The 15,517-nt window shown below is 35.5% G+C and overlaps 1 protein-coding gene across 5 annotated transcripts in view; it reads left to right on the top strand.

The window, feature by feature from the left end:
• SFSWAP (splicing factor SWAP) overlaps nt 1–15,517 on the top strand; it is a 94,536-nt gene that overhangs the window by 10,190 nt on the left and 68,829 nt on the right. For all 5 annotated transcript variants that reach the window (XM_073312294.1, XM_073312291.1, XM_073312293.1 and 2 more), the window contains exons 4-7: nt 3,406–3,491; nt 6,610–6,835; nt 8,537–8,652; nt 10,304–10,439. In XM_073312294.1, the coding sequence (XP_073168395.1) occupies nt 3,406–3,491; nt 6,610–6,835; nt 8,537–8,652; nt 10,304–10,439 (564 nt within the window). The remainder of the gene's footprint in view (nt 1–3,405; nt 3,492–6,609; nt 6,836–8,536; nt 8,653–10,303; nt 10,440–15,517) is intronic.

Raw genomic sequence — 15,517 nt, 5'->3', positions numbered from 1 at the left:
GCCCAGCTCTAACCGAGGAACTGTGGTTTAGCATGTTGACTCTGTGTCATTGGAAAATGTTTTACTATTTTACAAAACACTTAAGCTCCACTCCTGCTTTCCTAAATATTATTTCTAGCATGCTTGATTCTCTTTTTCTCTCCATAATACCAGTAAATTGATCTTTAATATAGATAAAGACTTAAAATCCACTTTTTCCTCATGGTGTACACTTTTGTCTTTGTAGTTGCGTGTAGACAAATTACTCTAATTTCATTTAGTGTATAATTGAGCTTGTTCAGAACTGAACTTTTTTTTTGGAATACTTTCAGTTCATCATGACAACAATTGAGTAGGACGTTTTAGTGTAAGGAACAAACAGAAATCTCTATCTTGCTTGGTAGAAAAGCTGTGCCTGGTTAAAGCTGTTGATCTGGCTTACTCTTAAACTGGTATTTTTTCTAATGGAAAAAACATCAGAGAGCTATTACATTCTCTTACTCAGTGTTCAAGTTTTTTTTTGTTTTTTTGTTTTTTTTTAAAGTCTTTAAAAAGCCCTCTTTACTAGTGGTATGATTTCTGTCAAAAAGAAAACATAACACTTCCCTTCCTCCCCTGCCAGAATTCTTCTTAAGTTGAAATACCTTTAAAATTTTATAATGCTAGAGTACATTGCATCAGATCTTGTACTGCACTTTCAGAGTCAGTACCACTGAAGGGAAATGGATGTTCTTAAGGCAGTTCATTAAAATGGAATTCTGACAGTGAAATCACTTGTTTAAATGTACCTTGCACGAAATGCTTTTGTAGAAACAGACAGAGGTAGCAAAGTAGATTTTCTAGTAAGGCTTGATTATACTTGGAAAAGGGCTGACAGTTGTTACAGCAGATGAAAAGATCTATCTTCTGTAATTTGCTGTATTTTACCATGCTATGAATTTTCAACAGAATGGTGCAGTTAAGATTTCCCTTAATGTTGATCTGTGAATTGTAAACATGCCATATTTTCAAGTCAGTGTGGAGCAGAAATTAGTTATTGGATTTGGACTGTATTCACCAGTGTAACCTGTTAATGTGAACTTTAGCAGTCACTTTAAAGAAAGCAATTTTAATGTAGTTCTCTTTTGGAAAAGTACATAACATGCTCATTACTTTAAAAAGCCAGTTAATCACAATTACAAATTTACAACTCTGCTAGTGTCAAGATGTAGCCTAAACTTATTTAGTATAAGTTTGCTTCCACTTTCAGGATCTTGTTTTTCTTATGTGGAACATTTGACCTAAAATCCCCTATACTTTTCCACTTGATTTTTTAAAAAAAAAACAACAACAAAAACCTGTAATTTATTTTGGATTTTTGGTAATTGCTCGTTCTGAACTATGGATGCCAAATAAAGCAAATAGTTTATAGGTGACGAACCTGTAACAGACTTAGACCCCGATCCTGCTGACTTTCCACACAAATAATAAAGTAGTTGTCAAAGCCATCATATCTGCATCCCATCAAACATGTCTTCCCAAGAGGCCTGAACAAAGTGGACTTTCGGGGCCTCCTCTGAAGGAGGGTTCTTATTTTCACAGAAGTGTTATACTTTCCTATTCTGGCTTTTCCCCCGCCCCTACTTTCTTTGTTATTTCCACCATAAAGTAATCTATTTTTATTGGGATTAAAGTTTATATCAGAGGGTTATTTTATTCAGAATGAAATACCTCAACAGTTTACTTTCTGGATTTTTTTGATGTACATCTAGTACAGTAAATGACGGATTCCCGTGTGCTGCAGGATAATCTGGAGGAGCAACACTTGCTTCAGTTCTAAAGGTTACTAAATAGAATAGCATTGTAATGTTGCAGTCATGCTCTTCTTTGTACTTTTATTTCTTAAAGGAAGTTAATTTTCAAAAATGGTATTATACATAAAATAATCAAATGGACAAAACATTTATTAAATATACAGTAAAAATAAATATTTCCTGTATTGTTGCTTCCTTTTTTATATTTGTGCAAAATAGTTTGTATAATGTAAATCTATTAAATATCTACAGTTTTATTCCAAAACTCGATATGAAATGAAAGGAGCGGAGGGGAAAGAGACCTTTACAATTCTCATCCCTCTCTGAATTGTAAGAGATTAAATACCTTTTCTTGAATCTTCCACTTAAAGTATGTTCCGCTAGAGGGAAACGTTACGAGTGTGGCCTACAACTGTTTGAAATCAGATCTGCATGTCTCCATGCATCTTTCTCTAATGTCTGAAACTGTGTAGCATTAACATACCCTAGCAGAGGAGAACTGTTGCTTTTTTATATATATCTGCTTTGTTTATCTCTTCATATTAGCAGTATTGCACATCATTTTTCATAGGTCACTGAAGCTAAACACCAATAATAAAATATTGAACCTCACTGTGCTGGTTGAACTGCTTGGAAGTACAAAAATAGAATGCTGTGTATGTTGTCCATTTTCTCATTCAGTCTTTCTCACTGTTTGCATTCTCTAGTTTGTCAAGGTGAGAGTGGATTCAGTCATGTGTTGAAGCTATTTAAGTCTAAACTAGTAAAGTGGAGCCTACTAAAATAACTACTAGTTAAAATACAAATTTTCTGTGCAAACAGTAACTACATTTTAATAAAATAAATATTTAGTAGAGGGCAAACGTTTTTAGTCACATATACTTATATTGTTCCACATAATGGAAAGCAATAGAAACTCGCCTTTGTGTGTAATACAAACAAACAAAAAACGAACACTTTTTTTCGCATTCATGCTTGTACTGATCCTGCAATGCATTGCATATGGGTGGACACCTGTGCCCACACTGAGCCTTACTGAAGTTAATGAGACTACTCATGTGAGTAATTTGCACATATGAATAAATGTTAGTGGCATTGGGAACGTAGGAGCTCTACAACTTGCCTAGTTGCAGAAAGGAACATCTCTATCCACTGCATTGAAAAATTGCCCCTTAATTTTGGAAGAGAAAAGCTTATTTAAAAAAATAGACATGACATAAAATAGTTCAAGATATAATGGAAGTTGTCTGCAATATCAGACTTGTTTGTTCACTACTGGGTCAGGGGTTGATGATTTGTCAGATATTGGACCTTTAATAAGCCATTGGTACAATATCCTACAAATCAAGCACTGGTCCAGTGCTGAATATAAGCAAGTTCCATATTGCAGAGAAAAGCAAGATAGTAATTAGTATAACTTGATTCTTAAGGTCCAGTGCCTTTAGAAACCCTTCATGGTGAGTAGTGCAAATACTTTCAGTACTTGTCCTGGCCCAGCAGTTAAGGAATACTGATAGGATCTGTGGTTCAAGGAATCAGAATTCTCTATTTAAAATATTAATACATATTTTGTATGTCTCATTTTTTTTGACTAGTTCTGTACTGTAGCATTTCACTTTGTCATTTACTGTAGAAGCAGCTCAGGCAGAAAATGTTGAAGAAAATGAAGAACCTTTCATTGCTCCCTTGGGATTGAGCGTACCTCCTGATGTAGAACTGGTATGTGTGTATATTTAATATTGCCTTTATTGTTATAAACTTTCATAGCCAGTCATAAGGTTTTAACTGCATTTTTCCATTGTCTACCCAGCTATTTTAAAATTAGTGGGTTAATTTCAACTGACAAAGGTGGTAAAGAATTAGAACTGTCATATTTTACTTGGTCCATTGAAAAGGGTATAATTTTTAGTGTAATGTGCTTTTAGCATCACTTACAGTATTGGTTAAAGTACTCTGGAAGAAAACGTAATTTTTTTTGTAGTGTTTATTTTTAAAATTCCAAAACGCATCAGCCAACAAACTAGGTTATGTGCCGATAAAATGGCAAACTTTTGCAAATTCTTTGAAATAAAAGCATAAAGAACCACATTAATATAATTATCTGTCTTTTCATTTGGAACAAAGACAAAACCTTGAGCAAAAATATATTAAAGTTCAACTTTTTACAAAAAAGAGTGCAACCCCTATTTTTAATTTTTTTCCCCTAAGTAAGCAAACAGCAACTATAGCCATGTTAGAGAGGACTTTTATGAAAGAGTGATGAAAAATTAATAAAGTCTAAGAAATATATCCCCTTATTTTGGGAATATCAGAACCACAGAAGTTTTCTTTTCATTCCATGCTGTCACCACAATCCATGCAATGTAATTTTTGAACTTGATACAATTTACCTATTTTCTATAAAAACGTAGGCTCAATCAACTCTTCCTTCTTCACGGAAGTTTGATTTCACTGAAGTGAGGTACCATTTGTGAATGTTTGGAATTCAGTATGTTTCACGTTTTGTATAAAGACAGGTTTCAGAGTAACAGCCGTGTTAGTCTGTATTCGCAAAAAGAAAAGGAGTACTTGTGGCACCTTAGAGGCTAATTGGTTAGTCTCTAAGGTGCCACAAGTACTCCCTTTCGTTTTATATAAAGACACAGGGATTCTTTATATCATAAAAATGTATTATAGAATGTTTTGAAAATGTTTCTGTGGACTTGCCTCATCTCAGAGGCAACAGATTACTTAGCAATTTGCTGATGATCTCTTAATTGGCAAAAATTACGAGAACTCTGAGTAAACACTGTATTCTTAGTGCAGTAAATACTGGAACACACAGTATACCATAGCTTTGTCTTCATTAGGTATTCATTGAAGGATTTCATCCTGTTTAATGTTGGTATCATGTGGTACATATCAGAGCTATTCATTTAACAGATCTTATATCCTTGTTTTACAATTTTGAATTTTTTGTTTTATTGATTTCTTGTTTTTTCCAAAGGTTTCTGTGAAATGTTTGTGTAACGAAACTATCGTAGACGTATAAGAGTGCGCCATAAATATACTCCTTCAATGCAGTTATCTTTGCAGTAGGGTTTCTTTGTTATAAATGTTGGAGGTTGAGTTGCTGTCAATGGTAGAACCCTATTCAATTGTATTTTCCCATTGGTACATTAAGAATAAATCCAGATGAACCATTCTGATCACAGTGGAATCTCTTTATTCTGGGCTCTCCATTTCTCTCCCCTCTCATTATCTTTTTTTCCTCATCTGGTAGACTGCAGTTGTGATACTGCTCTTTGCATTTATGAGGGCATACAGATGGCTGATGGTGTGCCTCCAAGGACCTTCTAGAAGTTGCTAGGGTCCTCTGTTAAGTTTGTGACATGCGCCAAGTGTCATCAGTCCATTTATCAAAAAATCCAAAGTTACTATCCAAAATGCAAGTTTTCTATTTTTGACAGTTATTGTCAATCCCAAACCCCATTTTTAAAAATACATTTTATTTTATAGGCCAGTAGTACTAATAATCTAGTTATAAGTTTCCCTGTCAGCATAGGAGTAATTGATCGGCATATATTTTTCAGGAGCTTGTTATGAAAGGGATACCATTAATTTTAAATCTAGTGTATTTGAAGAAAGTTAAAAATAGTTTCATATACATCCTCTGCCTTTTGAGTTCTCCTGCTGATATTTATGGTTTCAGTAATATTTTCCTGTTCTGTTTCTCTCCCCTGTTGCTGCTCAAAAGGGCCACCAGAGACCAACTGATTAAATGATTACATTGTGAAATTGGCTGTGCACAAAGTCTGTCAGATACACAAGTAAAGAAACTGATACTATAGAGAGAACTTCTTCGCTAACTTTTAATTATAATAACCTCAGGTGTTACTTGGAACAGTTGGGGAGAGGAAAAATTAGACAAAAGTGTGATTATTTTTCAAGTTAATATTTTAATAGAGACTTCAGTAGAAATAAACTTGCCAAAATAAAGGTCCTTTGTGTTTACATCACCTTCAAACAAAAATATTTTTCCACATTTAAACAAATGGCACCAATCTTAATATGGTTTGCCTTAGCTGTTTTGAAATGGAATCTTGCTATGCTCTACTCAGACTTCTGTATCTGTCAGTGCAAAAAATGTAAAAACATAGAATGAACCATCGTGGCATCTAGTTCTTCTTGGGTATCAATTATTTTAATTGTAGAAATTCATCATGTGCAGTTAAGAAAAAATAGACTGAGCTGAGTAGCGAATTAAATAAAGACAGTGAGCAGTATTGTTTATGAAGCATTTCAATTCTTAAATTATGTTCTTGTTCTCCAGATGGTTTGGTTTTATTTGGAAGGGTGGTTGGCAGCTTTCATTAGTCCCCAGTAGTGGGTGAAAATGGTGTAGTGCTGTTTAGCTTTTTTGCTTGAAAAAAGCATTCAAACTTTGATATGGTTGATTGTGGCAGCACAGAGGAATTGCCATTCAGAGGACACTGCTAAGATATTTTTGTGAATACAGACTAACACGGCTGCTACTCTGAAACCTGCTAAGATACAGTTTCCTGGAGGAAGTCTTGCTACTTACTATCAATCTCTCTACCAGTCTAGGACACTATTTGCATACTTTGAGAGTGATGTTAATTTCCCCTAGCAGAAATAATGGTAACTGTATTGAGAGAGACTAGTGGGAGAAGTTTACAGGAAGGAAATATAGTGAATCTTCAGGGTTTCTTCAGATATGGAAGCTTGGAGGCTCTTCCTTTGTTTAACGCTAGCCAGGTGTCTCGCTAATTTACTTAATTGTTCATGGATTGATTGGTAAAATGTGTTCATAAGTATTTTTATTTTGTTCCCATAGCCACCAACTGCAAAAATGCATGCAATTATAGAGCGTACTGCAAATTTTGTGTGCAAGCAGGGAGTTCAGTTTGAGATTATGCTGAAAGCCAAGCAAGCCCGCAATTCTCAGTTTGACTTCTTGCGATTCGATCACTACCTCAACCCCTATTACAAACTCATTCAGAAGGCTATGAAGGAGGGACGATATGCTGCTCCTTCCGAAAACAAAATGGAAGAAAAAAAGAGTAAGTTATTGTTTGATATAAAATGCGTGTCTTGATCATGTGTGGTTTTATAAATGTTCTCTGGTTTATTTTGCAAAACTGAGGCAATTATCTGAACTGGAATAAGGCAGGGCCACATGGAAGTTACTGCATTCTGTCTCTGTAAATTACTCCCAGCAGGTTCATTTGGGTAAGGTGGTGATCACTTCCTGTCCTAAACCGTTGTGCATTGCTGCTATGTACTTTAACAGTGGCTGTACCCCAGAAGTGGCTGAACATCATGGGTACATGAAGTGATCACTGTGTATAGCCTGCTTTTGGATGGAAGTTGCCACATATTTTAAAAGTGCTATTGTTTGGCTTTCTTTCTGCACCCTTCTGGTAGCATTTGCTTTTTGTAGAATTAATTGCATGATACTGTGTTTTATAAATATTTTACAAATGTAAAAGAAGTGATGTCTTCATTGAAATTATTTACCGATTTTTGTTTCCCAGAAGGGGAATACATTGGGTAGAGGGAGAGCAGGGCAATCACTGAGAAAGCATTCAGCTAATTAGTACACAGGAACTAATGGCTTACTTAATGTTGACAACTTCAATTTATATGTAGCACCTGTATGTGTGAGCTGCAATATTTGCAAGTAAAATTTTAAATATGTAACTAGTACTGTCAAAATAAAATAAAGTAATTTAAAAATCTGCCGGACACACACACCGCCTTGCTCTAATATGGAATGCACACTCTACAAAGAAGAAAAGAAATAAAACAACCATATTTCATTTTTTTGGAGAGTTGGCATGTTAGTATGATAATACTCTGTCATCCTATAATTGAGATTGATAAGGTGCCTCAGAACAAAGGAAGTATATTTTTACAGCAAAAGAATTCCAAAAAAAATCTCTAAAGGGAGAATATTTTATATTATTCAGATCTAAGAGCAGCTGTGGTCTTGGAGCACCTATAATAAATTCTATTTGCTTACAAATTCTATTAGTCCATTGGAAAATTACCCCATGCAACTAAATATTAGTCTTAATTTGATGGCTAACCATGCTTGTTTGTCTCTCTTATTTTTACTAGTCTGTCTGTAAAACAGTAAAGGGTTTTAAGGCTTCAGTTTGTCCGATTGATTAATAATTTGATAGCTAGTAATGCTGCTGTGACTCTTCTGTTTTAACCCTTTTTTCAGGGTTTTTAATTATCTGTAGCCAGGGGCTTGGCCTACACTGCTGAAACAACTTAAAACATTGTAAAGCCTTCAACCATGTATACAAGTGAGAGTGGAAATTTACTTTACACATAAATTTCATTCAAACTTGAACTGCTATAAATTATGCTTGGTTCAAATATGTATGTATGTATCTGACGTTATGTAAATAATGCCAACTTTTAAATGGTCACAAGAGAACATTTTAATTTTATTGTGTAATAGTTCAGTTTGTCAGGATTCATTAGGCTTTTCAGTTTTGTTCTGTAGCTGTTGTTGGAAAATAAAAGGAGATATAAAATACCAGATTTAAAGAAGTCAAAGTTCATTCACACGTTAGAATTTATGTAGCTTATTCCTTGAATGACTGAGTTTCTTAAAGCCGTAGTTTCTAATGGTGTTCAAAATTAACTTTATTCCTGCTTCCTTTCTCCCTACCTGACACCTCTTAAAAGAGAAAGAGAGAGAGAAATCGAACTAACCCCCCCCCCCCCCAACATTTGCTTTTATGTAGATTCAAAAGTTAATTCTGATGAAGAGGATGATGATGAGGATGATGAAGATGGCAACTACCTGCATCCGAGTCTCTTTGCCTCAAAAAAGTGCAATAGGCTTGAAGAGCTTATGAAGGTAAGCCCTCTGGAGAATGGGCTCTCTTTTTTGCTCTCTTTGTAGTGTACCTATCACAGTGGGGTCCTGGTCCATGACTTGGGTTCCAAGGTGCTACTGTAGTACAAATAATGATAATAATAATAAAAGGTGTTTGACCATATTAAAACTACTGTTCTAGGTTGTAATGCTTCAAATTGCAACTTGTGATTTGTATATAGTACAATCTTTGTAATGCCGTACTTCCCTTGCTTTGTTGACACAACCAGAAAAAATAGAGCTTACATATTGGTAAAACCTTTGGAATATCTAACTTCAGTGCTTCAGTTTCCCTGCCTTATGCTTTCTTAATTTCCTGGACACCCTTGCTAATTGCCAAGATTGGTAGTTTGAATAGTTCTGTTCCCTCACAACCAGCCTTCTCCTCTGTTACTTTATAGCGAAGTAGTTGTGTTGAAATTGTGACATACTTTTAATGACCAAAATCTTATGTCCTAAGCACAAGGTCTAGAAGCTTAAGAAGCTGGGTTGTGAAGGAGAAACTTCTCAATCGCAGCTCTGCTACAGTATCACAGTTGATTTAGAAAATTATTGGAGGGAAAAATTTGCTTTTTATTTTCAAGTCAGGTTTTCCCTATTAGGAAAATAGTTTAACATTTATTTCCTGATCACTTGAATAAAAAATCCTACGTGAACCCTGACATGTAAATCATATTATTTTTAGCACTCTGCTTTTATCTTTGAGGTGTTCTGGCTTTGAATACTCCTTTTTGTGTTGCATAACAATAAAGGATTGTTTCCATATTAACTATTTATCAGCGGTAAACAGTTCTTTAAGAGATCCTGTCCCTTCATACATTGTCTCAACTTCAAGTTTTCTTTTTACAATTTAATAGAATCCTAGTATCTAATGATGGTTTAATTGAATAACATTTCGACAATTAAATGTTATCCATTTGTCTTATTTTTACAAGATTGTTAAGCATTTTTGTTTCCTGAATTTATTCAAGATACCTTGCTGATGGTAATGACATAAACAGCTAAAAGAACATAATGAAGACTAATCTTTCATTTATATTTTGAGGGTGTTCAAGGGGAATGGCAAAAATGCTAACTGGTCAATGATAAAAAGCCCTGGCTGGGATGATTTAGTTGGTCTTGGTCCTGCTTTGACCAGGGGATTGGACTAGATGACCTCCTGAGATCTCTTCCAACCCTAATATTCTATAATAAGATACCTCATATTTTCACAAGACCCACCATTGATATTTAATGATAGCTTTGATGGAATGTTACTCGTAGGGCACTACAGAATTCCTCATCTTACAGATCTATTTAAAAATATACAGATATGCTGTTTTATCATTCTTACTGCTCACTTCAGGTATGCTTTTGTGATAAATATAAGACTTTTCAGCGGGTTGGTAGCCAGGGTGACGTGAGAGGTATAAAGGATAGACTTTTAATGTGTAAGAGATCCATTCAGACTTCTGTTCCAAACGGTGTGTCAATTTGTTGGTATTTCTCTAAAGCACAATGATGAGACATTCTGAATCCAGTGGGGGAAAGGGGTAGTTAAATTGCTGTTACTCTTCCTCAAATTCAGAAATTCTAAATGCTTACTTAAAATTGTTGCTCAAGTGTTAAATTGATGTCATCACAATTTCTGCAGCCTTTAAAAGTGGTGGATCCTGATCATCCACTTGCAGCACTTGTCCGCAAAGCTCAGTCTGACAATAACTCATCTACCCCACAATCGGCAGATGGTGCAGCCATACAGACGTCACAAGTGGACTATCCTGCAGATTGTAAGTACATTGTGATACTAAGATTATTGTAAATATGAGAACTGTCCTCTTTATAGATGAAAGTAATGAGAGGTGATAGTATTGGTCTCTCAGTAGACCATTTTTCCAAGATGGATAGTCCTTGTATCTAAGGACTGGTAACTTTCCAGTGTAAGTTTTACACCAATTACATTATTTTTCTGGTATCTTAATTAAGCCTTGAAGAGATTAAGTTTGTTTTTATTTTGAGAGAAAATGGAATTTCTTTTATACGATATGTAACGATGCTGGTTCTGGTGGGACCCAACTGGGAGTGCCAGTTCAGGACAAATTGCTTAAAGCTGAGCAGTTACAGCACAAGGCTGGGGTTCCTATGCACACCAAGGTAAACCAAACTAGCCAAACAGAGAAGACTTCATTTTCCCACCACTAGCTAACCATAAGTCACTCAAGCAATTCCCTTTGACGCTCCAGTTTCCCAGTATCATCACCAGTGCCACTTGTTATGGGGACAAATGGTTATGAAAACCAATACCCCAGGAAAAGAAAAACGGTTCTCTCGATCCCAAAGGACCAAGCCCCAGATCCAGGTCAATATACAAATTCGATATTACCCACAAATCATGCTGTTGCCAACCCTTTAGAATCTAAAATCTAAAGGTTTATTCATAAAAGGAAAAAGATATAGATGAGAGCTAGAATTGGTTAAATGGAATCAATTACATACAGTAATGGCAAAGTTCTTGGTTCAGGCTTGTAGCAGTGATAGAATAAACTGCAGGTTCAAATCAAGTCTCTGGAGTAGCAAAGTCCCTCCAGAGGTAAGAAGCAGGATTGAAGACCAGATGGAGGAGCTGCAGCAGCTTTTTATAGTTCTTGCCATGTGGTCTCTGCTTTCTTAGTCCCAAAGACAAGCTGTCCATCACGTGGCATGGAAAAACCTCAGAGTTCTAGCCATAGGCATGTCCCTGCATAGTTGAGTCACAAGGTGCATCTGCCTTCTTTCAATGGGTCAGTTGTATAGCTGATGGTCCTTAATGGCCATCAAGCAGGCTAGGCAGAGCTGACACCAACTTGTTCGGGGTGTCACCCAGAAGCATAGCATAAGTTTGAAATACAGACAGTATAGAGCCAATATTCATAATTTCAACTACAAAAATGATACACATATACAGATAGCATAATCATAACCAGCAAACCATAACCTTGTCTTAGACACCTTATTTGACCCCCTTTATACAAGATTTGGTGCCACTACAGGACTTTGGTTGCAACAATGATCTATACGGTCCCAGTTTATGTCATCAGCTGAGAACCAGAGAATCGGCACTGTGTAAAGTTTTAACCTATCCAGTGTGCAGCTCATTTGCCACCGTAAAAACAACTCTTGCTCGTCTCCTGTAGAAACATTCTAGTTTGGAAAGGACAAATACGATCATTCACGGCCTTCCTTATGGAAGTCACATTTTATCAGAATAGTGCAGATATTTGTGAATGTGACACAGCTTGTTAACTATCTTCAGCTACTATGATTTATTTATAAACCTTTGGTGTACTATCAGCCATTAGGATCTGCCAAGTTTGCAAGGTGGGAAACTTTTTTGAAAGGTTGTTCAATGTATTAGAGTGAAACTGCAAAATAGTCTACCTTTGAGCATGCAGCATGTGTAATTATCTTACACATAAACACTGTTTGTTATTGTGTACCATGTTGTTTGTGCTATGCTTTTGAACTGTTATGAAGAGGATTGAGTATTGATTTTGCTGAAGGAATCCCAGTGTCAAACACTGCATAAGGTTCTTTGTTTTCATTTTGGTTATGGGTTTGGGGGTTTGCTTGGGGTTTCTTGGTTCTCCCCACCCCCAACCTCCAAAAATATGGCTTTGGAGAAGAATTAGTTAATAATTTGCTTTCACTCTGAGCTTCTTTTAGGGTAGCTCCACAAGAAATACTTACTGTAAATGCAGTCGGGCAGCATTTTATTGCCAATAAGCCTCATTAAATACTCAGCTCATTGTCCTTGGTTTCCCTCTTTGATTTATTGTATACATTTAAAGAAAGCAGCTCTAACCATGGGTTGTATATGAGAATTGACTCCATCTTCCAGTCTACTTTTCAATAGACTAAATGCACAAAGTTGCTGTCTAGATGGCTTCAAGCTTTTATCAAAGTAAAGCACTTACCCGGGTTAAATAATTTCTGAAGTGTTTTTTAGTGATCATAATGTCTCTTAGGCTTTCTTGGTAGTAAAAATTATCTGGTAAATTGTTCAAAAAGGGCATAAAGCTTACATTTGAATAGTAGTATAAGGCTTTTTTATTGCAGCTATTGATACAAATAATTTTATTATTTGTATTTATAAATCTCCATGCAATTTGGAAGAAATAAAACTACCAATTAAAAAAAGAAAATAGCAAGGTCTTAATAGTAATTTTGGATGATTGCACTTCATTAACTTTTTCTTACAAAATGGCTTTTTCCTCTATCTCAAAATAGCACAGAAATAAAGATCCAACAAAAGGTGATTCTCTCCTAGGAGAGACTTTAAAAGTGAGGTCAAGTTAGAATGCAGAGCAGTAGGAGGAGATAAAACAGAATGGTATAAACTGTATAACTGAAGAGGAAGCATTATGCATTTCTGTGATAAATAGAAGACTACGAAGGGATATGGTGAAACTAAAGCATCAAAATTAAAATATGTAAAACAGAATAATAGTTTGACGCAATATAAAATTAACTTGTGGAACTTGCTGTTGCAAGATATTGTTGAAGTGGATAGTTTTAATCTGAAAACAAGATTACATATAAGAATAGGCATAGCATAAATTGTTGTACTACCTAGAATTAAATTACAAAGGGCTCTTAATCTTCATATTCTGACCATAAAATGATCTCTTGGGTGTCTCTTCATGGCATGGTATTGTTTAGTTATGTGTGTTAGTTATTTCTTAACTGTCATTAACCACTGTTTTTGGCAGTATCCTAGTAGTACATTCTGGTGATGTCCTGTTAACTCAGGTTATTTGGGTTACTGTAACATCATACTGATGTTAAAGCCTGTTAAGACATGACTGTTTTCTTGATTAAGATTTTATAACTAAAGCCGTAGTGGTGCATTTTTTTTCAAGGGGTTTATAGTGAACTCTTGGTGGTTATTCTTTCAGACCCTGATCTTGGAGTTGACAACTTTCAACAGCCCTGCGCTCATGCAAAGCATTCATTTAAGTCGGTTAAGGATTGACGTTTAAGTGTTTTGCTTTAAAATGTTTCAAGTGTTTTGTAACCACTTGGCACAAACAGTGTACTTCTATCTTATTGCTTAAAGTTCACGAGTTGTATTTTGTCTAGATTTTTGTCTGCTTTTGGAAGCTGAAAAACCTTCAGCTTGTTGATGCCATCACTTAGTAAAGAACCTTTTGCATAAATGTCTTAGCAAGCTGAGCCAGTCCTACACAAACGGCGTTTAAACAGTGAATCTGTAGGCTGTTAATGAATTTATATATAATTTTTTGGGGCATTAGCTACTAATTAGTTACATTCTGAGACCTTGCCGCATGTGATAGTTGGAAAAATTCAGATTCCCACAAAACCTATATAAAAATCATCCACAGTTCTTGTACAGTATTCATTGGCACAGTCATTGGACCAAATTAAGCTCTGGCATAAGAGGATACAGGTTTCACTGAAGTGAAAGGGAGATGTGCCCCTTCATGTATAGAGGATCCATTGTAGAGTTGTGCTAATCTTCATTTAAAATGTTTGCTTTGTAATAAGTAGAGAGGTATAAAATATTTAGGTAGGGCAAAGTAAAGGCTAGAAATTTGAGGGAAATTTGTCTGCTTCCACAACTCAGTGGTAAGAAATTGAACACCTGTCTTTCTCCTTTATGATGCATAAAAAAAGCCCTTGCAAATTTTTCTTATCGGGGAAGTGAGGGGGAGGGAATATTGAGGTTTTTTTAACATTAGAAATTCAGATGGTGTCCAGCTTGAGTATTCTTTGTGGTTATTTATGTGATAATTCAAGATAATCTATGGATGTCTTCTACAATCCATTTCATAAATCTGAATATATCATGGATGACATGATTGTTTCATGCTATCTACACAGTAACATCATGGTAATTTTAGGATGGGTTGTATCTGTGACTAGTGTTTGATGTTTCTAGAGAGGACTGAATCAGCATCCAAAACACTTGAATCCAAATCTGGACATTCGTTTTGATGGCAGCAGTCAGGCTCAAGTCTTTAATACAAGCGTAGCTAGGTGTTTGGTAAATTCATTGCCTTGAGCCAATTCCTTGTGGCCTAGATTCTCATGAGTGGGTAGTGATTTGAGGAGACTGAAAAAATTTCTATGATTGGTTTTTGGTACTTCCAGGATCCAGCTGTCATAATTGCTACTTAACAAAATCAGAACATAGCAGTGGCTTTTGTGTAAATGTAGAGGGGGGAAAAAGGAACATTTTTGTGTTTATATTTTTTTCCATCTAAATGACATCTTTATTATGGTGGAGAATATATTATACATGCTTGTGCTTAAGTTATATGTTAAAAAGGGGGCGATAGGACTAATTGGGGGATTTTATTACAGTTATGTCCTTTCTTGTATGAGCATTGAATCTGTTTGGCTATATCTGTACAGACGGGTTTTATCTTGTGTATCGGTAATTTAGCTTAGTAAATTGCAGTGCGGTGCAATGAGTTTTTCTTCAAGACATATTCATGAATTTGATAAATTTTAGAATCGCATCCCTCAGAAGCAAAGCAGTAGCAGCGATAAATTTTCCTGTAGATTGTTGGTGTCTCAGAATCTTCTAAACACGGTGGCCAGGTAGTCACCCTTTTGCTCATCTATAGAAGTGAAGTTCTTCGGTGGCGATTTAGTGCTAATAAATTCAGTGCATTTAAGATGCTGAAAGTGAATCTTTTTCCTCATGCTGTTTTTTACTGTAAGGGAATATCTGGAGATGTGATAGGCTTTCTGCTAAATCAGCCATTCTCTTAAGCATGGTTGGGAGAAGTCAGATAATTAGACAATCAAGAAATGCACCAATCTTTCCAAATACAGAGTATTGGATGCTAAAGGTTGGTCATAA

Source organism: Lepidochelys kempii, chromosome 15 (assembly GCF_965140285.1).
Source record: "Lepidochelys kempii isolate rLepKem1 chromosome 15, rLepKem1.hap1, whole genome shotgun sequence".
NCBI lineage: Eukaryota > Metazoa > Chordata > Testudines > Cheloniidae > Lepidochelys > Lepidochelys kempii.
This window is presented reverse-complemented; position numbering and strand designations above follow the sequence as displayed.